Source organism: Manis javanica, chromosome 5 (genome assembly GCF_040802235.1).
Source record: "Manis javanica isolate MJ-LG chromosome 5, MJ_LKY, whole genome shotgun sequence".
Classification (NCBI taxonomy): domain Eukaryota; kingdom Metazoa; phylum Chordata; class Mammalia; order Pholidota; family Manidae; genus Manis; species Manis javanica.
Window position 1 is genome coordinate 9,551,845 of NC_133160.1, and position 25,117 is coordinate 9,576,961.

Consider the following 25,117-nt stretch of genomic DNA (forward strand, 5'->3'; position numbering starts at 1 on the left):
TGCGGCGCGGCGCTCCCGGCGCACTCGGAGCCCGGCGGGGACCGGGAGGCAGAGGCGGGGCGGCCCTGGGTCCGAGTGCGGGAGCTGAGCCAGGCCCGGGGGCCGAAGTTTGCCCGCGCCTCCGGGGGACGGCGTGGGCGCCCAGGTCGTTCCCAGCCCGTTCTCGCGTCCTCGCCCGGGTCCTGCTGGCATCCCGGGGGACGGAAGCCGCGGCCCGGCCAACTCCGAGGCAGGGACGCCGTGCCGGGAACTTAAGGTGGGAACTTTGCGCGGGGCAGCCTGGCCGGGCGCCTGGGAACTCGGGCTCCGGGAGAGCTGCACGTGGCCGTGGCCCTGAGCTCCCCTGCGGGGACCCGGACCGCCGAGGCGGGGGCGACAGAGAACCCGGGAGCCGCTGTGGGGTCCGGCTTCAGTTCCTCAACGGGGTCTCGGGGTGCCAAGTGCTGGGGGTTCGCCCCCGAGGTGACGGGGCGGGAGGCGCATCCTGGCTGTGGCGGCCGCTTCTCGCGGGATCCGAGGAGGAGGAGGGAGTGTTGGGGAAGGTAGAACGGGGTGTCTGTCACCTGCTCGTTCACTCTACCTTTAAGCCCAGAATGGAGCATTCCCGGCAGTGGGCTTGAGTCATTCATTAACTAAATGAGCCTTTGTGGAGCGCCTGCTGTGTGCTAGGCGCTGGGGAGTCCCAAGACGGCTCTGTTCACTGGAGGCTCCTGCGTTCGGTAGGGAAAGTGGGTGGTCGCCTCCTCAATCTAAGGGGCTCCTGGGAGAGGCTCAGCCTGGATGGATTGGAGCTTTGGGTGAGGAAGGAAAAGAGGGAAGTTTATTCATTTGTGGATTGGACGAAGGTTAGTTGAGCACCTACTAGGTGCAGCTTACCTTGCCAAGTGCCCAACATTCATTATTTCCTCATTTAACGGTTATTGAGGCAGTTATGGGGAGAGAACACTGAAGGACAGGGGCAGGATGGGAACAGGATTGGAAGGAAGCAGCCTTGCAGTTTGGAGACAGAAGTACGGATTTAGACCCAGCCCCTCCCTTAAAGAGGCCCCAGCCTGCCGAATGCAGTACTGTAGCCCCTGTGTGTATCTGGACAGGTTGCAGAAAGGCCTTTCTTTGATTCATCTTCTGCATTCCTTCTCAAGGGTAGAGGGCGCCTAGGATAGGGTCTTGAATAGGAAGGGAAGGATGGTCAAGGGGAACCGATTGAGAAACACTGATAGCTTTAGTGATGAATGCAGGCTTCCACCATTATCAGGGGTTGCTTAGTTAAGTTGTCCATTCAGCAGGCATTTTCTTAAGCACCTGCTATGCTTAAGCCCTTAAAGGGTCTAAGCACCAAAGTCACCCAGTGAATGAGAGACCCAAAGACCCCCTTTGCCGACACCTTGAGAGAAGTGCAGGAGGAGGTGCAGGAAGGATCGAGAGCTGCTCTGATGAAGGGGAGGAGTTGCCCTGCTTCTGTGAATCTGAGCAGGGGTTTGCTCACCAGGGTGGGTTTGATACCCACACATGACCACAGTCTAAGTCCCTATGGGGAGCGTCATGGGAGCACATCTCCAAGGCGGGTTTGGCACTGCTGGAGACCCTTCTGGGGCAGGGGAGGGGCACGTGGCCAGAACATGCCCTCTCTCTCAAGTGGACTTGTCAGGCTCTGCCAGACCTGAGCTTGACCCCCGTGCCTTCTGTCTTGAAGCTCCTCAGATGCACCTGCTAAGTGGGGAGGGAAGGAAGGTATGTTTTAAAGACAGGTCGGAGATGGCCCCTGGGGCCTGACCTCATCAGTCGATCCCTAAAGCAGCCCATTCCAGTGGAAAGATGTCTGTCACGGGACACAGTCCAAGCCCATGGGGAACCGTAAGTGTGCTGGAAATAAGACAGTCTCCATCACTGTCCTGAGGCCTGAAAGCACAGGCTGGGGAGCCCTGGGAGCCAAGCTCCAGGCCCACTGCCACTTGGAATTCTCTGCACCAGACACACAGCCGAGCTCTGGCAAGAGTGAGGGAGATGCCCCAGGGAACAGAAGAGCAGAGAGCTCTGTCCTCAATGCATGGCTTAGATACTCAAACTGGGACTAAAGAATTAACCCCCTGGACCCCTAAAGGATGTCTTGACTGGGCCCGCCTTCCTCCACATCCCCTTTCCTAATATGTTGAAGAGTCAGCATTTCCAACTGCCAAAAATATAGAGGTCTGGAAATCCACTCTTGGTTGACTCATTAAACCCAGGAATGGGGCCCCTGGGTGGAAAATGGCAGCTGGAAAAGCCACTCTAAATAGAATTAATAAAAAGCAAGAGGCAAGAAAGTCTAGCTGCAAGCACTCAGTCACCCTTGGCCATCGTTACTATGTAGCAGACAGTATTCGATTAACACAATCAGAACATAAAGTGAATGCCCTACAGATAGGGTTGGAGTCGCCTCTCATCTCCCCCTGCTCTGGGGTGACTTTGCCTCACATCTGTGCCTCCCCAGGCAGGCAGGCAGGCACAGCCATGCCCTCCCTCTTTCCTCCCTCACTTCCCCGCCACAGCTCCCACAGACACTGCAGCCTGCACACTTACTCAGGGCAAACAACTGAGGGGCTGTGTCAGCAGGATCCCCTGCCCCTGCCCCAACATACCGCTCCCCTGAGCCTGCTCCTCTGCTACGTCTGTGTTCCCAGATTTCAGACTGCAAGGAGCAAATAGAAAAGGACCTTCTGGCTCTCGCCCTAGAACACCTCCTGGCAGAAGGCAAATGTGCATTTGGTGTTATTTTGCCAAAAGCAGAGTAAGGAGGCTCCAGAGCCCACCCTGTCTTTTTTATAAGGAGAGAGAGTGACATGCTTTCTCGTTCGGGGGCAGGTGGGGGATGGAAGGAAGAACCCAGCTCCCAGCAAATACCTACCCCACCCCATGACTTGGGCTCCAGGAAGCAGAACTGAGGTCCGGCATGGCTGGAGGGTGAAGGCAGATTCTCCTTAGGGGCGCAGCATCTCGAGGAGATCTAGCTTGCCGGGACCCGGGCCAGCCTAATGCTGGATCCATTTTGATTAACGTTTTAATTGGGGATTAATGCAACACGACCCGCCTCTGAGTCAGCCCAGCGAGCAGCGCCAGCCCTGACAGATGAAGCCGCATGGACAGGGGAAGGGCAGCGTGGAGAGATGGATGGGCTCCCTCTGCCCCTGCTCAGAGTGAGGGAGCGACACAGGTTGGGAGGCTGTGGTGTGAGAGGAAGAACCCAAAGCCGGAGGAGCTCAGGAAAGAGATGCTTGTCTCTTACAAAGTTGCCTTGGAGGTTGTGTCAGTTTCCTGCCGCCCCGTATGATCACCGATTTAATGGCTTAAAGCAACACAAATTTATTGCCTCACAGTTTTGGGGATCATAAGTCCAAAATAGGTCTCTTTGGGCTAAAATCAAGGGGTTAGCAGGGCTGTGTTCCTTCTGGGGGAGAATCCATTTCCTTGCCTTTTCCAGCTTCTAGATGCTGCCCACTTTCTGGGCTTGTGGCCCACATCCCCACAGCCTCTGCTTCTGTCACATTTCCTTCTCTGCCTCTGACCCTCCTGCCTCCCTCTCGTAAGGGCCCGGGATGACATGGGGCTGACCCAGACAACCCAGGATCATCTTCCTGTCCCAAAATCTTCAGTTTAAACAACCAGCAAAATGCCTTTGCCACATGAAGTAACATAGTCCCAGGTTCCAGGGATTAGGACATAGACGTCTCTGGGGGACCATTACTCTGCCTACCACGGGGGTGTGCCTCATCAGTTTATGTTACAGATAGGGAAACTGAGGCCTGGCCAAGGAGGTGACTTTGACTTCAGTACCAAATGAGAGGGAAAACCCATCCTGTGCTTCACATTCCTCCTCTAAGAAAGGAGATTCGAGGGTAGCAGGGGGAAGGTTACCAAGCTTGTTGCACAAAAGCCATTCTAGCAAACGCGGAGCCCTTACGCTACGCCAGCACAGTTTCAACGCTTGCGAGGCACATTGGGTGATTACCCCAGTTTAAGCTGGGGAGCCGCAGGCACAGAGAGGTGAAGTCATTTGTGTAAAGGTGAACAGCTAATAAATGGTGAGCCAGGCAGCCTGGCCCAGAGGCCACCCCCCTCGCCCGTGCCTGTCTCCACCATAGGAGAGCTCTTCTGTCCAGAGGTCAGAATGGCAATCCAGAATTTGACAAAACCAGGGGGTGTGTTTGATTTCTTACTCCACTCTTGTGCAAATATACAATAGGAATAATGATGTTTCCCCCAGCCATGGGCAATTGCATGCTTCTCCCTATCCCCAGAGACTTCCCAGAAGCTTGTACATAGAAAATGGAGACAAAAGACCCAGTCCCTCACTTGCTGCAGGTGGCAGAGACCCCCTAAACCCACATGCCAGGAACCAAGAATCCAAGGAGGCAGTAAAACACAGAGGTCAGAGAGTCTCACACACCTAGTTTGATACTGGCTTCATCACTTACCACAGTGTCATGAGTTTACACTTCTCCAGGCCTCAGTTTCCTCACCTGTAATATGGGGGTGATAATAGTAATGCCCTCCTCTTAGGGGAGATTGTGGGCTCACACAGTTAAGGCTCTGGTGCAGGCCCTAGCGCTTAGTGTGCTATCAGGGGAGGCTGGGACTGTGGCCCCTACGGCACTGTGCGTACTCAGCCCTCTCCGCATCCCCCCACCCCAGGAGAGGGACGGAGAGCTCCTTCCTTAGGTATGGGCATAGAGCTGGAAGGGCCGAGTCCCGAGAGGCCAGGGGTTTGTTGAAACCCTGGAAAGAAACGCAGATGGTAGGTAGCTCAGCAGCTGGCATCAACCCGCAGTCGTTTATGGGACCCTTTCCTGTCCTTGATGGGATGTGGCCCTGGGGGCTAGAGATCAGGTGACCCTGGTAATTCCTGCAGCGAACCTCCTTTCACAAGATCCTCCTAACAGCCCTGTGAGGCGGGCAGGGCAGTCTTACCCCCACCTCACAGGGAGGAAATAGGCTCAGAGAGGCGGGGGTCTCCGTGGCGCAGGGCGCTGTCTCAGGCCAAAGGCTGGTTAGCAGGAGCAGCATGAAAGTCCTGACTTGGACCTTCATTCCACCCCGCTCCCCACTCCAGCCCCCAGCAGGCCCTGCACCCCCACCCACAGTCAGACTCTCACCACAGAGTGGCCTCGTGCTGAGGCTGCCTCTCAGAACTTCTCAATTTTAATAACCACTCATTTATCTTTGGAAATGTGTACTCAGCCCTCAGACATACCTTGTGAACATCATCTTTCTCTCAAGAGGGAAGAAAAATTTGTATAGAGAATGTCGGCAGACCTTGGACTCACCGAGGGGAATTTAACTGAGGCGGCCTCTGTGCAGGTTTTGCTCTCAGACCTCAAGGGTTTCCACGTCTCCAGTGAAGCTCCCCAAAAGCAGGGCCCACAGAGCCTTCCAGAACCCCACAGAGAGTGGGAAGTTGGGCAGGGGGCTCCCTGTCAAAGCCCAGAGCAGCTCTTGTGCCCCAGCTGTTGGGAGTCTCCAGGCGTGTAGGGCACCTCCCCTTTTCCCTCTCTGGAACTTGAGTGAGAATCCCTAAGGGAGCCTGTCAGAATGCCAGTCCCCAGGCCTCCCCCTCAGGGGCTCTGACGGAAGATCTGGGGATGGTCCCAGGAGTCTGTGTCTCCGCTGAGCCCCCAGGGCACTTCGGAGCCTGGTGGCTTGGTCGTTCTTATGCTCTTCCGTTTTCTTTACATAGATTAAACCCAGAGCTGTGTTGACTGTTCTTTACTCCGCACCTCTCTTCATCGCAGGCCTCATTGTTCCCTTCATTTCAGCCCCCCGCTTTTCCCCCTTCCCCTGCCCTGCCAGGCCTTCTCCCCGAAGCTGAGATAGATCCTTACATGTGCTTGCGTCTTTGTTAAATATGTAACGTTGTGTGTGTCTTCATTTACATAAATAGCATAGTGCTATAAACTTCTGTTTCTTTTTCCACTCAACACCGTGTTTTTAAGATCTAAATGTGTTGCTAAACCTACATCTAGCTCATTGCCTCTGCTTCCTGTGCAGTCTCCAGGGGCCCACCATCTGCACCCACCGTGACTTATCGTCCACATCCCATGGCCAGGACAGGGGTAGGGAACTTCCTAGCCCCACAAGCCAACATGGACACACGGTATTGTACCTTGTTCCTCTCTCAGGTCTGACTTTCCAGAAGCAAATCCTGAGACGAGGATTTGAATGCAAGTGATTTATTACTGACAGTGCTGCCCACGACCCCTGTGTACCAGGTCTGGGAACTATAACCAGGAGTGGGATTCCTGGGTCATAGCCAACCAGCCTCTTCATTTCCCTCAGCATCCCTTATGGGTTTGCCGGAGGCCTGGCAGACCACACTCTCCCCAGCAGTGGGCTCTGGGGGTGAGACAGCGTGAGTTCAACTCCCACTGGTTCAGGTCCAGAAAGGAGTCACCCTTGGCCAGCAGAGGGGAGATGACAGAATCCCCCCTCATAGCTAGCAATAATACAGCGAGCATCCACTGTGTCAGGCACTGGTCCAAGTGCATCACCCATGCCCTCTGCTTTAGTCCTCACCATAACTCGAGGAGGTAGGAGCTATTCACATTCCCATTTTATGGATGAGGACACTGAGTCTCAGAGGTAGGACATGACCTGCCCAAAGTCACAGAGTGACTGGCCTTAAACCCAGGTCACCGATTTCCCAGCTAGTGGGCTCTCCTGTTTCCCCAGCTTGGCAGAGTCAGCAGTTGTCCTGCAGCTGGAGCAGGACCAGCTTTTCTCAACATCCCCTATATTAGTTTCCTATTGCTGTTGTCACCGATTAGCACAAACCAGGTGGCTTGAAACAACAAATTTACTGCCTCACATTTCTGGTGGGCAGTAGTCTCACATGGGCCTTACAGGCCGCATTCCTTTCTGGAGGATCTAAGGGAAAGTCGGTTTTTTGCCCTTTCCAGCTTCAAAGGCAGCTGACTAGCAACCTGAATTCCTCCTTGCCGTATAATCTAACATAGTCACAAGGCCCAGGGATTAGGATTAGACATCTCTGAGGGGAGGGCCTTGGTCTGACTCTCTTAGGAACATCCCCTGAGTGGTATCTACCTGCACTAACCACCCAGGCCTGGTGTGGAGAGCAGCTTCAACAGGGAAGCGGGTGCTGGCCGCTCTAGCCTCTGGGCTTCCCCGTATCTCCACTAGCCTGACCCTCTCTGCCCTCTTCACCCCAGCCAGGTCAAAACTGCCAGCTGAAACCACCCCTCCCACACACACCCAGTCATCAGGTCTGCTTTAGTGACCATTTGGTGGTCTGACACCCTCCATCCACCATGTGGGACCAGCTCATCCCCGCTGTCTGGGTGATTTGCCCATGTCCACTCCTGTCCATCATCCCATAGCCAGGAAATGCTGCGTTTAACACAGAGCTCGTTATAGCGCCACCTATCAGTCTCCTCCGTGAATGGCACCCCTGGAATCCTATGTTCTCTTCCCACCTCACCACACTCCCCAAACTCAGCAAGTCCCCGAGCTCTTCATCCAAAGGCCATCCTGAATCCATGCAACTCTCCAGTCCCCTCCACTGGTCCAAGCTTTTGTTGTCTATTTCCAGAATGACTAGAGAGGTTTCCAGCCTGGTTTCCCCAGCCCACGCACAGTCTACCCCTGAGGACTCCCCCTCCTACACAGAGTAAGCCTCAGCCCCTTGTCATGGCCAGCCTACTGACCTCCGCACACTCACCTTCTCCCACCTCCCTTCACTAACTCTGCCTGGCTCCTCGGCTTTCCCTGGTCTTGGACCATCCAAGCCCACCCCCAAGGGGGGAAGCAAGGTCTTCCCATTCCTTCCACCTGAGACACCCTCCACCAGGTCCTCAGACTTGGGCTCACTCCCAAGGTTGCCACCTCTGAGAAGCCCTCCCAGACTCCCTCAGCTGATGTTGCCCACTGCAGTTATTTTCTTGCTAGTTTTGCTGAAATGATCTGTGTACTTTATTTAGAGACTACCTCTCCCACTAGAACATCAACTCCATGACGACAGGAGCCGGGTCTGTCTTGTCCTGGGCAGTCTCTCTGGATCTGCCATACTCCCAGCACACAGTGTGTGTTGAATGAATGAATGACAGCTCCCTCAGGACACTTCATCACCATTCCCACTATTGCAGCCCCTGCCTCAAACAGCTTCCTCTTCCCAAGCATCCACAGACCCTCCGAGGCAAAAACATTGAAATCCATAATGCTCTAGGACTGGCAGACCTAACACTGTAAGGAAATTTTAAAAGACTAAACTTTTTGTGAAGGTATCACGCTTGGGGAAAAGCAACATTATTTCCCAGACACAGGACTTTGGGGCCTGTCTGATTTATGACCTTCACTTGAGGCTCTAGAATCTAGTATGCAGAGCTGTCCCCCCACCCACTTCAGACTGGGTATCGCCAAGACCAAAGGCCAAGGAGAGTGTGCCCATACATCAGTTAACAAATCCCAGCATCTCGTCCTCCCCAGGAACCCTGGCTGAAGCATGCATTTTCCCTCTTCTCCGTCCTGACCAGTCTGCTGAGACAGGATAACTTTCCACACAGGATGCAGAGGTTTTAAGTCACCACTGACACAGGCATGAGGGCAAGCCACAAGGAGTCACTAATGGAGGGAGCTTTCAACTCTAGGGAAAGCAGGCAGGGCTGAAAGAGGAAATTCTACAGAAGAGGTGATGACAGCTACAGGGGGTTCACAAGAGCTCTCGGGGCTTATAGGATAAGAGGAATGTTCCTTTGTCTCCATCACCATTCTCGCCGAACAGAATATCATTTTCCCCCTTGTCTTTGGTGGCCAAGATGAAACAGCAGAGCTGAAAAGCTGTATCACTAATGTGCAGGGCCTAAAAGGGATTCTTCTTACTCCTCCAAGGGATTCTGGCAGGCTTTGCCTGAGGAGATGGGTTCCAATTTTAGGGGAACTTAAAAACATTCTCCACACTCCAAAATGAAATCATTTTTATTTCAAATACAGGTGTATCCTAGTTTTCCAAAACCCAATCTGTGAGACGGTAGCCTTCCCCACCGAGAAATGAGTGGAGTGATTGCTTTTGTAAAAGAATTCCTGTTAGAAAGGATTCTCTTTCAACCATGGAAACTCTTGCTTCTATTCGACACTGTTTCTCCTCCATACAGGGGTGTGTGTGTGTTTTCCCTGAACAAATCTGTAGCAGACGGACCCTTATGTATTGGAAATGGCTTTCCATTTGGAATTGAGAGACTTCGCTGATACCACTTGCTTCAGTGGGGTTTGGGCTGCAGGGAGGGATGGTGATTTTAAAAACCAAAGTAGTAGACTCTTACTACTTTTCCGTGGATCAGCTTAATTCTAGAGAGCTCTGTTATTATAATCTAGGGATCTCAAATTCAAATGCCTACAGGGACCAGGAAGAAGACACATGTATGTGAAGCAGAGCGGGTGCTGGGAAGACAACAGGGAAGGGTGGGGACTGTGGTAGATTACAGCATACAAGCCCTGCCTAAAGAAGGCAGTCATTTCTTGGCTGGAATTTGGGCCAAATGTTGCCAGGTAGTCTGATATTTCAAGACAAACCAGAAATATGAATTTTTACATGAACTTTCTCAATTTTCAAAATTTCCAAGCCAGGCAAAGTATTTGTGAACCAAATCAAGCCCATGAGCTATATGAATAAATAAGCAGTCTCACTCTGGTAGCACAAACCCTTAGTTTTGAGGGTTGGGAGGGAAGGAGCCTATGAACGCTGGTATTTTGACCTCAGAGTGCCTTCGTGATGGTGGCCTCACCAACAGGAAATGGACCCATCCCACAAGCACTTCTCTGAGCTCTTATGGATGCTGAACACAGGGATGAGTGAAGCACAGAGCAAGCAATCTAATAAAGGAGCCAGGCTTGCACACAGATAATTCTAAAATGGTTGGTAAGTGCACTGAAGATTAATGCACCAGGTATAGGGGTGGGAGAACTCATTTTAGCTGGAAGAGCCAAGGAAGGCTTCCTGGAGGAGCAAGCATGCCTGGCCAGCTCACCTCTGTATCCTCAAGATGAGGTTTGCTGATATGTGAGCAAACATGACCCTATTGTGATATTTGTACGTTTCTTTGGACATTGCCTCTTATTTAGGGCAAATGATATAGATTTTTCCTTATGGAAGCAATACAGGGTATCCTTTTAAGATAATGTGAATAGTAATAATAGCAATTGTTGAGTACCTACTATGTACCAGGCACTGTATTAAGTGCTCTCATGTACATAATTCTTTGAGTCCTTTTGATACTACTATAAAGTAGGCCATATCATTATACCCATTTTACAGATGAGGAAATTGAAACACATCAAGATTGAGTAACTTGCCCAGACCATGAGGCTTCAAAGTCTATGCTTATTACCACAACACCAGGGCTTCTCTACTTCAGCACTATGGACATTGGAAGCCAGATAATTCTCTGTTGTGGGATCTGGACTGTGTGTTACGGCTGTTTAGCAGCATCCTTGACCCCTATCGAGTAGATAACCAGTAGCATCCCACAGTCATGACAATCAAAAGATGCCTCCAGACATTGCCACATGTCCACAAGGGGACAAAATTGGCCCTGATTGAGAACCACTGATCTATACTAAACTACCTTTGCAAGCTAAATAAATACCAAAAAAATGGGGCTAATCTAAAAGTGCTGAGTAAATAATAGTGCACATGTCACATGACAATCCACTAGGGTGTCAGCTGTGTGGGGCTAGGGACCATATCTGAATCTACATGTCTATGAACCCCCAGTGCTTAAAACAGTGCCTAGCACACAGTAGCCGTCAGTAAGTTTTTATAACATAAATAAGATGGATATGCATTGCAAGTTGAGGAAATTCTGAATGATAGTGTTGCTATTTTCACTCTTAAGTGAGTGTCTTAGCTTGGAATGCTATACCTAAAATATCTAGACTGGGAGACTTAAGCAGCAGACCTGTATTGCTTGCAGTTCTGGAGTTTGGAGGTCAGAGAGATCAAGGGCCCAGCATGGTGGGCCTCTGGTGAGGACTTTCTTCCTGGCTTATAGAAGGCTGCCTCCTGTGTCCTCCCATGGTGGAGAGGGAGGGAGGGGGTTCTCGTGTCTCTTCCCCCTCCTCTAAGGGCACTAATCCCATCCTAGGGGCTCCACCCTCCTGACCTCCTCTAGACCAACATCTCCCAAAGGCTCCCCCCACATACTGTCCACTGGAGGGGACACTAGGGCAACCCCCTGTGAATCTGCAGGGACATGGTTCAGTCCATAACGCACATCTGCAGGACCAGCATTGTCAGGCGAGACCCAGGAGTCACTGAGGCTCTTTCCTCCCTCCGCCCTCCAGGCCCGAGAGGGATGTGAAGGCCCAAAATGACCCTCTTACCGGGAGACAATTCTGATTACGACTACAGCGCCCTGAGCTGCGCCTCCGACGCCTCCTTCCACCCCGCCTTCTTCCCCCAGAGTCAGTCCCTCAAGGGCGTCTTCTATCGCCGGGCCCAGCGGCTGCGGCCGCAGGACGAGCCCTTCCAGGGCGGCCAGCCCGAGGACCGCCGCCGGCGGATCATCATCAACGTGGGCGGCATCAAGTACTCGCTGCCCTGGACCACGCTCGAGGAGTTCCCGCTGACGCGGCTGGGCCAGCTCAAGGCCTGCACCAACTTCGACGACATCCTCAACGTGTGTGATGACTACGACGTCACGTGCAACGAGTTCTTCTTCGACCGCAACCCGGGCGCCTTCGGCACCATCCTGACCTTCCTGCGCGCGGGCAAGCTGCGCCTGCTGCGGGAGATGTGCGCACTGTCCTTCCAGGAGGAGCTGCTCTACTGGGGCATCGCCGAGGACCGCCTGGACGGCTGCTGCAAGCGCCGCTACCTGCAGAAGATCGAGGAGTTCGCCGAGATGGTGGAGCGCGAGGACGTGGACGACGTGCCGGACAGCGAGGGCCCCGACAGCGAGGGCGCGGCCGAGGGCGAGGGCCGCCTGGGCCGCTGCATGCGGAGACTGCGCGACATGGTGGAGAGGCCGCACTCGGGCCTGCCCGGCAAGGTGTTCGCCTGCCTCTCAGTGCTCTTTGTCACGGTCACCGCCGTCAACCTCTCCATCAGCACCTTGCCCAGCCTGAGGGAGGAGGAGGAGCAGGTAAGAGCCCACAGCCTCGCGCGGGGTGGGAAGGTCCGGGGACAGGAGAGAAGCAGCTTGCAAAAGCACTCTGCTCCCAGAAGTCCGCGTCTTCTTACCAGCGCTGTCACCTCCTCCAGGAGGCCTTTCCTGACTACGCTGGCTACATAGCACCCCCAGGCTCTCTTGCCACGGTGTTTGTACCTGTATTGACCACCTCCATGTCCAAGCGCAAGTTCCCTGCCTGTCCCGGTGTGCGCTATGCCCCCAGCGTCTAGAACAGAGTCTAGTGTGGCTGAAGCACTCAACCACTCTCTTGAAAAATGAAGGAATGAACAAATGGATAATATGATTTATGACGTGCCTGACCCCAAGCTAAGCACATGACATATATCATCAAAATTTATTTCACCTACTCCAGCCCTTTCCAGACGTTCCCAATTCCCATGTATAAAAATATCCCAGACACATTTTCTGGGTTCTGAACATAGTTTTTACTCATGGGATGTGTGCACTTTCCTCAATAACGAGCCCTTTTTTGTGTTCAATAAGAGAATATGTCCAAAGTGTTTGCTCCAGGGCCTGACTAGGGTATATGCTCAACTCTCAAGGCTACCACTTAGCAGACAGTCATGGGGGCCAGGGCCTGGGCTGCAGCTCTGCTCTGTGTTCTCAGTGAATCTTCCAGCAACTCTGTAGAGGAGCTGTTCTCATACCCACTAGATAGATGAGAGCGCTAAGGCAGAGCAGCTTACCCAGATCTAGATCCAAATTCTGTGTTCTTAAAGGTGGATGGATGGGTCCCATATGACAGTGTGGGACTTCCTACAGCCCCAGGTAAGTGTGTGATTAGCCCACAAATTTGGGGCTCCCCCAAATTTTGACTTGGTTGCCGAGATTTAAAAGTAAGGTGCTTTTCATTTAAAAATTCAAACTCCCAAGTTCTCTTAAAAAGTCGGGCCCCCCTGGCCTGTAGTACGACATAGCAGCTCTTGGTAGGCGCTGAATCCACAGGATATTGCTCTTCAGTACAGCCTCCTAATTGAGTCAGGACCCCTTCCCCATACTTGGGGGTTCTGGAAGCAAGTTTCAAGACAGATCAAAAGATTTAGACAGCTGCAAACAGTATAGACATTGGAGAAATGAGTATGTGGCATGAAGTCAATGTAAATATCACACCAACCAGCATTTATTGAGAACCTGTGTGGGCTAAGCGCTTTACGTGTACTCTCTGAACATTAGAACTACTCACCACATGAGGGTTTTTCCACATACATATATTATGGAGGAAGTAGCAATAGCTATTACATTTGTAACTCACAGGGTATTTCTATTTCTGGCACTTTTCTTATACCTTAAATCTTTAAAACAAGTGTTAAGAAAACAGCACTCAACCAGTAAAATGAACTTTTGATGGACATAAGGAGTAGTGATAAAGAGAGCAGGGCCAGAGCCAGATGGCCTGAATTTCAATTCCCTTGCATCCACTCTGGCTGTGTATCAATAGGCAAGTTACTTAACCTCTCTGTGCCTCAGTTTCCTCACATGTCCAAGGGGGCTGTGTCATGAGGACTCAGTGAGTGAACCAGAAGTGATGGGAACAACGCCTGGCGCATGAGTGTGCAGGAAGTGTTGACTGTAGGAATTATACAGATCCACCGAAAAAGAAAATGCTCATCATTTGAGACCTGTCTGGAAGTACCTGTGTTTAGTATAGATTTCTTCTTACTTCCAACATATGCACTCCTGATTTTATCAGGAAAATACAAATCAAGTTACTGCTTTATTCAACATCTGATACTTTCTTTTCTAAAAAACAAATAATACCTGGCCTTTTTCATGATTCACCGAAAATGCCATTCTTTGATTTCATTTTGGGGGCTAGTGGGATTCACTGTTTCACTTGCTCCTTGAGTACGCATATATGAGTGCCTACTGTATTCAGGCCCACAGGGCAGGCAGGGTGACCAAAACAAGTATTCCAGCTTTAAGGAACTTCAAGTCTAGTGGTGGGGGGACAATGACACCCCTTACGACCATAGGTGTGAGACCCAAACTGATGGGGCTCTTGTGAGGAGCCCACCAACCATGCTGGGCGTACTTGGAGGGGGTGCCCTCTAGGAAGGCTTCCCAGAGGAGGGGGCTTCCTGTCCCAGAGGTCTGAGACTTCAAAGCCCCACCACGTATTAGTTCATCAGTCCAGCCTGCAGCATATTCCTAGTGAGAGCTCTTAGAGCAGGACTCAGAAACCCAGCTGTGCCCAGGAGCCAAGCAAGGTGGCCCAGGTGCCTCACTGCTCAGCCAAAGGCCGCTTTGAGGTTGAAGTGCAAAGCCACCACGGATGGTCTGCCATTCAGTTAAATGGCAAACCAGAGAGAGAAGCTGGCAGCCCACATGACAAATGTGTTTGGCCTATAGAATGTTTTCTTTGTATTGAATTATCACAACATTTAAAACCCGGGTTTCATGAACAACTACAGATTTCCAGCTTCTCTAAAAATGTCAGTGAGGCTGCCTCAAGCCAGGATTCACCCAGGACAGCAATCGGGACACTGAGCAGGACAGCCACCCTCTCTAGCAGGCCTCCACCCACCTGGCCCACCTCCCACATTTCTCCTTCCACTCACCTAACCTTGAGTTGGCAGCCTGTCTAAGCACCAGTCCAGTGCTCTTCCATCCATCCCAGTAACAAATATGAATGGATCACCTGCCACACGCACTGGGGTCCTGAGAGTGAACAATATACAAACTCCCAACAGGGCCGTGATCTCCTGGGGCAGAGGGCAGGTGAAGTGAGGGTGGGAACAGACAATAAACATGGTAAATAGGTAGTCTATAGAGCATATTGAAAGATGATGAACAACAAAGCAGGATAAGGGGAATTGAGGAGCAGGACAAAGGGAGGGAGGTATTTTAAACAGGGGTGTCACAAAAGGCCTCCCTGAGAAGGTGATACTGAAGCAAAGAGCTGGAGGAAGGGAGGGCAGAGCAAAGTGGGTGTCTGGGGAAGAAGAATCCTGCAGAGGGTAGGGGCTGAGTGGGGCAAAGTCAAGGCCTGGCTGCAGGTGTTGACCTGAGCATCGGGTGTTGGAGGGGCAGGAAGGAGGCCCATGAGGCTGGGGCAGGTGAGCAAGGTGGGCAGGGGGCTAGGAAGTGGGGGAGAGCTCAGCCACGTGTGCCCCAGGAGGACCTGAGCTATCCCTCTGAGCCACAGAGGGTGCAGAGCAGAGGAAGGGCAGGATCTGATTCACATTCTCAGGACCCCTCTAGTTTTGTGTGCAAAACGGGTTTAGGGAAAGGAGCCCAGGGAGGAGGTGTCTGTAGCTGTCTAAGCCAGAAAGGCTGGTGGCTGGACCAGGGCAGGGGCAGTGCACATATGGTAAGTGGTTTGACCCTGGAATCATTTTAAATGAAGACCCAAAGGACTTCCTGAGTATTATATGGGAGTGTTGGGATGAGGCCAAATGTTCCATCCTGAGTAACTAGAAAAGTGGGATTGCCAGTCGCTAAGAAGGGAAACCAAAGGCAGGTGGGTGTGAGGAAGAAATGAAGAGCCCAAAGAGACAAGCTCTTCATTGTCCCCAGGAGGAAAAAATAAACAATAATTATGTGACATGATAGAGGTATTAGCAAATGCTATGGTGGCAATCATATTGCAATGTGTAGATGTATAAATTAACACCTTATACAGTTTAAACTTATACAGTGTTATATGTCAATTATGTGTTAATAAAAATAATTTTATGAAAAAGAAACCAGGGGCCTGGTTGGGGTCATGAGGAGTTTGAGACGCCTATCAGACACACAGGGTGTTGTCAAAGAGGCAGCCCTTCTGAGATGAGTTCAGAGGCAAAGTCTGGGCTGGAAAGAGAGAGAAGGGGTCAGCATACAGTCGGTTCTTCAATCCCTAGGCCTGGAGGGCGTCACCCGGGAATGAGCACAGCTAGAGAGACCCCAGGGCCACATGGCCTGACAGATGGGCCGTGCCCAGGCCACCTTTCACCAGGTAGGGGAGTGCCCCTCCAGGCAGGGCTCCTTGCTGGCAATGCCACTGACCTCTCCCGCGGCCTCCCCCCTCTTCCAGGGTCAGTGCTCCCAGATGTGCCACAACATCTTCCTTGTGGAATCAGTGTGCGTGGGCTGGTTCTCCCTCGAGTTCCTCCTGCGGTTCATCCAGGCGCCCAGCAAGTTCACCTTCCTGCGGAGCCCGCTGACGCTCATCGACATGGTGGCCATCCTGCCCTACTACATCACCCTGCTGGTGGACGGCGCCGCCGCAGGCCGACGCAAACCCGGCGCGAGCAACAACTACCTGGACAAGGTGGGGCTGGTGCTGCGGGTCCTGCGGGCTCTGCGCATCCTGTACGTCATGCGCCTGGCCCGCCACTCCCTGGGGCTGCAGACGCTGGGGCTCACCGCCCGCCGCTGCACGCGCGAGTTCGGCCTTCTGCTGCTCTTCCTGTGCGTGGCCATCGCCCTCTTTGCTCCCCTCCTCTACGTCATTGAGAACGAGATGGCCGATAGCCCCGAGTTCACCAGCATCCCCGCCTGCTATTGGTGGGCCGTCATCACCATGACGACTGTGGGCTACGGGGACATGGTGCCCAGGAGCACGCCGGGCCAGGTGGTGGCGCTCAGCAGCATCCTCAGCGGCATCCTCCTCATGGCCTTCCCGGTGACCTCCATCTTCCACACCTTCTCCCGCTCCTACCTGGAGCTTAAGCAGGAGCAGGAGAGGGTGACCTTTCGAAGGGCCCAGTTCCTCATCAAAACCAAGTCGCAGCTGAGCAGCATGTCCCACGACAGTGACATCTTATTTGGGAGTGCCTCCTCAGACACCAGAGACAACAACTGAGCCCAGGGGACACATCCCGCCGCCGCCACCACCAAGACATCCCCAGCCCTGCCTGCCTTCGTGGCCTGAAGCTACTGCCATCCCTACACAAGCCCTCAAAGGCACATGCTGCTTATAAGTGCGGCCCTGGCGTGGGACGGATACGGGCCACACCCTGGGGAGGACATCCGCACATCCGCAGGAGGGTCCCTGGCCCTCTCCGTCAGGAGGTGAAGTGGAAGCTGGTCAGGAGCCCGGCACACAGCCGGGAGGGTCCCCCCACGCCCCAGCCCCCATGCCTGTTTCCCTCCATGCAGAGATGGCTTGTCCTTTCCACCATGTACATCACATGCCCAGCAAAGACTTGCTTTGTGGGTCTTCCTGGAGAAAAAAATACAAACCAGCAGCAACATGTCTGTCTTTAGTGTGGTTCACATGTAATTAAAGAAAACTGATGAAAAAGAAGGAAAATGCCTTCTGCGGGCCCTGTTAAGAAACACAACTAACTGTGTTTTCCAGCAGAGCAGGCCAGGGTGGGGCCTGGAAGTAAAAGGGCCTGATTGTTGGGTTGTTCAGGCCTGGTAGGGGGCGGTTCAGTGCAGGGGGGAAAAGGGCGACAACAGATATGTCAGGGGCATTGCCAGAGAACGCTGCATTCCCTCTCCTGTTTCTCTTTGATTCCTCCCACCGCAGGCCTCTCTTGGTCCCTTTTTCATTCTCTCCCTTCCTCTAATCTCCTCTTTTGCACCTTGAAGCTCTCAAACTTTCCCCCCCACCAAGGAACCCCTAACAGTTAAATGGACACCAAGGGCCTATCACCTCTGCTAACTACAAAGGTTAAATCACTTCATTTTATCTTTAAAACTTAGTGTGGATTTTTTCTCTACTCCACGTTTATTTTACTATTTGGAAAAAAAAAATGCTTTAAATCATTTAGCTGAATCTAAAGCTAAGCCTACAGAGGGGCTGGTGCTGTGGAAAAGTGGGCCATGGTTGCCCGGGCAACCTGAGAAGCACAGTCTGAAGCCCCCAAAGGCCTCCCTAGGCCTCCCAAAGATGGACAGAGCACCCACCTGACCAGGAGCTATACCAGATTCACATTGCATAGGTGACCCACAAAGGAAGGACCCCCCCGGCCTGTGCAGCAGGTTTGCTCAGCCCTCAGGGATCAGAGCCCCTCAGTGCCAGCATGGGGAGGGGCCTTCACCCCAAGGTTGCATCACAAGCACGCCCTCACCCTCACCGTCCGGAGCCCCTGCTGCTTTGGCCACACTCACCCACTCTGATAAACAGAAGGCACACCCTAAACCAAATCCGTGCTCACTATTTCCTGCCTCAGCCCACCAGGGGCTGTCAGTACATGGAGAATGAAACCCACACGCCCTGCATGGCCTGGGCCCTGCCCTCCTGTGCAGCTGCATCTCGCCCCTATTCTGCTCACTCCGTCCAGCCACACTGGCCTCTGTACTGCCCTGCTGACAAGCCCATTCCCGCCCTCACATCTGCAGGTCCCTCTGCCAGGAATGCCCTTCCCACAGAGCATGCTGCGGCTGCTCCTTCCCATCACCTCCTTGACCGCCTCTCCAGGGAGTCCAGCCGACAGGTCCCCCACTGCTCACTCTCCGGCCCTGCTTGATCTTCAGCCATGTGCTGACCTCTGACATTGCCTCACTTATTTCTTGCTGCTCCGTTGTGGGCTGTCTCCTGCATAGGGAGGTTAGTGCCATGCTGGCCCTGTGAGGCCCTACTCAGTAATCCTGGCTCACCCCTGCCTCCCAGTACCTAGTAGGTGCTCAGTAAGCATTTGTGGAATGAATGAATGAGGGGAAACAGGAGAAAGGGCCAGAAAGTAGAAAGGCGTTTGCTTTTCACCTTGGGTGCTGAGGCCCCTGAGCATCTCTCCCTCCCTCTCTGGTGGGGAGGCATGGCTATCTCAGCATGGTTTGCATGCAGGGATGCAGAGCGGAAATATCATTTGGAGTCCCAACGGCCTTGTTAAAGGTTCCCCTGACACCTGCTTCCAGTGACTCACACCTGAAAAGTAAGTTTTCTAACTAATCAGCTCTACGTTCATCTGCCCGGTGGATGTCACAGTGATCAGGTACTGCCGTCGTGGTAATCACACCTTCGATTGATGGAGTGACCTTTTTCCCCTCCAAAGTGGCTGCAAGAGACAGCAGACAACTGAAAATGCTGAACACACTGAGGCATGACACCGAAAGAGGTATCAACAGAGTGCTTTAAAACCCAAGGGAGTGGAAGGCCAGTAGCATTTGGTATGGAGGAGGGAGCCCCAAATGGGGCAGCACTGGGAGGGAAGCTGTGTTCCCACAGAGGACACAGGCTGAGCTTGTGCAGAGGAGGAGTTGGGGTCACTGAAGGGTCAAGATTTCTGGCATCTTCCTGCACAGACTCTGACCAGTGCTGTTGGCCCAGGCAGAGGCCCTAACAGACTCAGGTACCTCTGAGACCTCCCCTGAAAGCCAAAGAGGCTGTAGATACTGACCTGCACACCCAGAGGGGGCCTTATGGGCCCTTGGCCCTAACCAAGAGCTAGGGAGCCTCAGAACACCGAATTAGCTGCTTCTAGGTCTGTGATCAACTTTATGGTTATGTCTTTTCCTCTTTTTTTTTTTTAGCAATGTGAAGCTGATGCAGACAGCCCAGCTATAAATCAGACTAAGAGCTGTTCTGATGGACATGCGGTGGCTCAGTTCCTGCCCTTTCCCGAATGGGGCCTCCCTCTTGACCCCAGTATAGTCAGTTAGCTCCTTACAACCCAGATGCATGTGAAAATCACTGCTCTGGGGGAAATAGCAAAACTGACCTTGCAAAATTTGTTTTATTTTTCTAAGTTACATGGTTATCTCGCATTGCTGATCTAACTCAGCATTTCTGTAAGTGGGGGGTTTGGGAAGGCTGATTTAACACTACAGGTTCTAAGGTCCCATCTCTGAACAGGGTCAGGACTTCTTGCCTTGAGCATAGAACGTAAGGGGGAACCAAAAATAACTCAATTATCAACGTAATTCATATTTTAATGCATTGCCTTTTAAAATTGAAATGAATGCCCAAAACCCACAATGAACAAAGTATCAAAATTTTCAATAAAGTCACGATCTGCCTTTGCACTTGTGTGATTCGGCGCCGCTTGCCTCTCCCTAGTTCTGGGCCCGTCCTGTCCCCCCTGCCAGACAGCTCCAGTCAGCCAAGGGCAGGTCTCCCAACAAGGGCAGGTGGGAGCCTTTCACACCTGGCACCCCATCCCACCAAAGGGGCTCAGGGAAGCCACCACCACCCCCCCTTACAGCCGTGAGTGTTGTTCCAGAACGAGACCCTGCCCTCACAGGACCCACGGTGACAGGGTCACCTGGCAGAAAGTAACTGGGGTCAGGGGAGGTGGAGAGCAACCACTCGAGAGAGTCAGGGAAGGACTGAAGAGGTGGCATTTCAGTGGGGACCTCGGGGGGTGGGCAGCCGTCCAAGCAGAGGAGACAGCCAGTGCAAAGACCCGAAGTAGGAAACACGTGGACATTCTACCAGCTGCCAAAGGAGCATATGACACAGAAACAGGTCCCTGCTGGGAACAGCCTTCCTCCCGGGGAGAAAGCTCAGATCTGCAAAACAGACGGTCTTTGAACAAACATTTCCAGAGACCTTATTCAGAAAGAGGCACCATCACAGCAGCAGGGACCAAACAAACAGAACAACAGAACTAGATTCAGTCGCTGCCCCAGAGGTGCTGATAATCTGATGGAGTAAATGACATGGTGAGTAAAATATTTCCAAACATGTGGGGTGATGGGGTGCAGGCACAGGAGGCTGTAGGAGTGTGCAGAGACGTGCCAGCAAAGAGAATACAATGTTCACTCAGCATTCCATTTGCCAAAATGGCCCCACTTATGTTTTCCTCCAGAAAACCAGTAACTAGTCTTCCTCCCAACATAGGCTGTGCTACGTCTCCCTCTCTTCCTCAAACCCATCCCATCCAGTCCTGTTAGCTTTTATGGGGAATCGGACCACTTGCAGCTCCAGTGGTCCAGCCCCGTCCTCTCCCTCCTAGCCTGTAGCTGGAGCCTCCTGCCTGGCTTCCCTGCTCTCCCCACTGCCTGCCCCACCTGTCCTCTGCACAGCAACGAGGGACCCTGTTAGAACCCAAGTCAGATGATGCTCATCTTCAGCTCAAGGCAGCACCATCCCTAACCTGGTGACATTCCACCCCATTCAGGGTCAAAGCCAGGGTCTTTCTCTCGGCCCCACATCCTTGGCCTGGTCTTGCATCCCCTCACCTCTCTTGTCAGTCACACCAAGTTATTTATTGAACAGACCAAATACACTCCCACCTCAGGGCCTTTGCACCTGCTCTTTCCTCCTTAGCCTGAAAGGCTCTTCCCTTAAGTACATCCACTTTCTCTCCCTCTTTATTTGGGTCTCTGCTCAAATGTCACTTAAAACAGAGGCTTTATCTGACCTCCTCCCTACCTCCCTATATAAAGATCATGCTCCCAGGGTACTGACCATGGCTTTTATTTTCTGTCTTGTGATGTTTTGATATCTGGGGCCTTGCAGACTCTGAAAAAGGACTACCACTCCCAGACATAGCCAATTCCTAGAGATGGGAAACAACTTGCCCACAAGTGTTCTTTTCAAATACAAACCAACCCACCCAGAATCCATACGCCAACCCCCTCCTTTTTCAGGCTCTCAGACACCAGACACTGTCCACCGGCCCTAAGCACCCCAGAGCCAGTCAGTACCAGATAAGCAGGGAGAGCCCCATGCCCCAGAGCCCATTGAGCTTTTTAAAACTAGTCAATCCTAAGCCTGCTTACCCTGCCTCACCATTCCTTTCCTCCAAAACCACAATAAAGGCTCTTGCTCACAGCTCCCCCCACCCCTGCCTCTGACCCACCCTGGTGCTTCCCCGCGTGGCCCCCCACGATGTGGCGTGCCCCCTCCTCTTGTGAACTGTAAGCATAACAAACTGGCTTCTCAGTAGCAGTTGTCTCCTCATCTGTTGGCCTCGCCATACCTGAATAATAATAAAATCTAAATTTTAAAACACCCAGACCCCTTTTTCTGCTTCATCCTTCTCTAGAACCCTTGTTATCACCCAGTACATTATACATATATGCTTGTGGTCTCTCTCCCCACTGGGCGGTCAGCTCCACGTGGGCAGGGACCTTTACAGCTGTATCCCCAGTCTAGGGCAGCCCCTGGCACATAGTAGGTGCTCAACAAATATTTGCTGACTAAATGAATCTGTGAATCCCTTATTTCTATGGCCTACAAAATGCATGCACTTATCGACCATATTTATTCATATATATGGTGGCATGAATCTCATGAAGATCTATTCCTGTAAAATGACACCACAGTTATAGCAGGCAAATACCTCATTTCTGCTTAGAAACAACCTCTACTATGTGAGCTTCATCCTCCATCAACATCTTTGTATTCTGCATTAAATGTATGAAAAGATACTGTGGGACTTGTTTGCAACTGTAAAGCAGAGCCTGAAAGATTTTTACGTTTTTCTTTCCTGAAAAGAACGTGCTGCTTACCCAATGACCTGTAAAAGTCCAAACAAATAAATTTGCTGAAATAAACTGAAAGCCCCTAGCTGGCCTTGGTTTCAGAAACAGGGGGTAAAAAAGAACCTGATAGGATTATATCCTAAGTCTGGGTTACTTGGTACTGTAGGAATTCTACCATGTTTATGATTATATATACATGGGGCCCAAAAAATAAATTCTCAGAATCATTCTCTAAATGCCATGTCCATTTAATAGGTGGCCAGAATCACTGCCAAATGGACAGACGCTGTTTCTCCATAAAGCCAATTAAACGGGAAATGCCTCCTCACATTAGAAACTCAGAGGTCTTTTGCAATTGGCACAGAAATAACTCAGCAGTGAGAGTCAGCCCAGGCACCTGGAGACGATGGAGGGAAGGAGGGAAGGAGGGACGTCTGAGGAAAAGGAGCAATACCTTTATTGCGTTGCCCTCAGCAATCACATCCCGTCCTGGGCTGCTGGGCTTTGCCTCACTTTCGGAGGAGAGTAAGGTGGGAAGCCCAGCTGAAATCACAACCCCACATACTACAGTAAACGGTCCGCTAACAGAGACTTGGAACGGCCCACCAGCCTCTTGAAGAGCCTGCATTTGCCCAGAATTTCAGGGCAGGGTCTGGGAGTTAGCAGGTGGCCTCATCTCTTTAAGGAGGTCTAATATATTTGCCTACAGAGACCAGGGAAAGCTCTAGAAGGAAGCAAGTGCCGATGACGTGTGTGTGTGCAGTGTCATGATCGGTGCTCAGACTTCACCCTCCCCCAGTGCTGGGGGGTCGGATGCTACAGGTGGCCTATGCGAAAGCTCTTCCCCCAACTTGCCTGCCAAGAGGTCCCCCACTTGCCCAGACCCAGGGTTTACACCAACCATGGTAATCCCACCACTGTTTGCCAGTGAGTCATGGTGGGGGGCGTGGGGGTGATGCGATCCAGTCCTGGCTAATGAAACCCCAGAGGAAGTCCACCTGGTTGCTCGGGACATTTTCCCTCTGATAAGAGAAAGCCCTTTTCTCCCCTTTTCTTCATTTTGCCCTGGATGCTGCTGAGTGAACACATGGGCAGAATATTCTGTGGGGGCCCAGCCCCCAGAGTCCTTGTGTTGTCAAAACTCATAGCAGCCCCCTCTCCCAGGAATCACCGTATGCGGAGCATACCCCTCTGCCCCCAAGGCAGGCCACAGCCAGTGACCAGCTGACACGGCAGCGCAAGTTCTCAGCCCCTGGCCTCAAGGGGGCATTTGTGTGATGCTGCTCATGCCTCACTGCTGCCCATGGGACTCCGGCCAAAACCATTCTGTGCTGAGCTTTGTCCCAATCGTGCTCTCCTCCCTAGAAGTTTCTCCTAGAGCATGCCTCAATAAATCACATGCAATCCGATCCCCATCTGACCTTTGCTTCTAGGGAGCCCGACCTAAGACAATGGGTGCCAGGGTTGGTGGCCATGCTCGTGACCAGGGGATGGCAAGTCGGAGGAAGGAAACCTAACCTGTGAAGGAGGGTGGATCTGAACAATGCAAAGTCTGCACGGGTCCATGCAGGGATCATTAAGCAGCTGAACCCACCCAGGAACACCCACCTCTAAGCAACAAATGTCTTTATGATTTAAGTCACTGCTACTTACAGTGCCCAACCATCCTGGCCTGAGGGGGCTCCTGGGATGCTGCATTTAGCATTTAGCATTGAATGTTAAGCCCAGAAAAGCTCCAGGAACACCAAGATAAGTTGGTCACCCTACTGCAAGGCAGACATTCTCTGCTTGCAGGCCAAAGCATACCCAGCTGATGTGATTATTATCCCCATCATGCAGTTCGAGAAACTGAAACTGAGGCAAAATGCTGTGCATGTGACCACACAGCCAGTTAGAGGCAGAGCTGGAATTAGCAATTGAGAACTTTTGAGCTCTAGTCCAGAGCTCCTTCTAAACTTCCCCCAGTTCTGCACAACTTCAGTGTGGGCACATGTAGCTCATCCCCCCAGTGGTTGACAATGGCCACTGGCACAGAAATTCTAGTGATCCATCCAATATCCATGTTCCCCTTCCTCCTTATGGAGCCCCAGTTTTATCCAGGCATGCTGCCACTGAGAATAAAAACCACTTCCCAGCCTCCCTTGCAGCTAAATGTGGCCAAATGAAAAAATTCTTACTAGTAAGATTTAAGTAAGTCTTGTAAGGGACTGAAAAGTCTCCTTAAAGGGAAGGGGACAGATAGTCCTTCTGTTGTTCCTGTTGCTGGAACACACATGTGATTGCTGGATCTCTAACAGCCTGCTCAGACCATGAGGTGACCATAAAGATACAAGTGCTAAGGTTGGGGTAGAACAGGAAAATGGGAATCTGGGCCCCTGGGGACACATTAGAGCTGCCACAGTCCCAGACTCCATCCTCCAAATGGGTGTTAGGATTTTTTAGGCCCTATCAACAAAGATCCTCTCTCTTCCTCACTGGTTATAAATCTGATTGGTATAGGCATGGAAGACTGAGAATGGTTTCAACACAGAGGAAACAAGGAATGATGAGACTGAAACTAGGGTCTAATGTCAAGGATGTGTCCCTGGAACCAGCAGTGCCTGAAGCCATCCTTTCAACAAACATCTCATTCATCCTCTATG

The 25,117-nt window shown here is 52.0% G+C and overlaps 1 protein-coding gene across 4 annotated transcripts; it reads left to right on the forward strand.

Annotated features, from left to right (window-relative positions):
* On the forward strand, positions 1 to 25,117 carry KCNG1 (potassium voltage-gated channel modifier subfamily G member 1). Of its 4 annotated transcripts, XR_012131263.1 has the most exons (5): positions 1 to 256; positions 11,326 to 12,125; positions 16,189 to 19,162; positions 19,578 to 20,708; positions 24,975 to 25,117. XR_012131263.1 is itself a non-coding variant. In XM_017677419.3 (3 exons), the coding sequence occupies exons 2-3, from the start codon at positions 11,352 to 11,354 to the stop codon at positions 16,957 to 16,959; spliced, it is 1,545 nt and encodes a 514-aa protein (XP_017532908.3). In that variant the 5' UTR covers positions 1 to 256; positions 11,326 to 11,351; the 3' UTR covers positions 16,960 to 20,726. The 4 variants fall into 4 exon arrangements, 1 of the variants encoding a protein (XP_017532908.3); XR_012131262.1 differs by having other exon boundaries at positions 16,189 to 20,708; XR_012131264.1 differs by lacking the exon at positions 1 to 256 and adding an exon at positions 9,673 to 9,901 and having other exon boundaries at positions 16,189 to 20,708.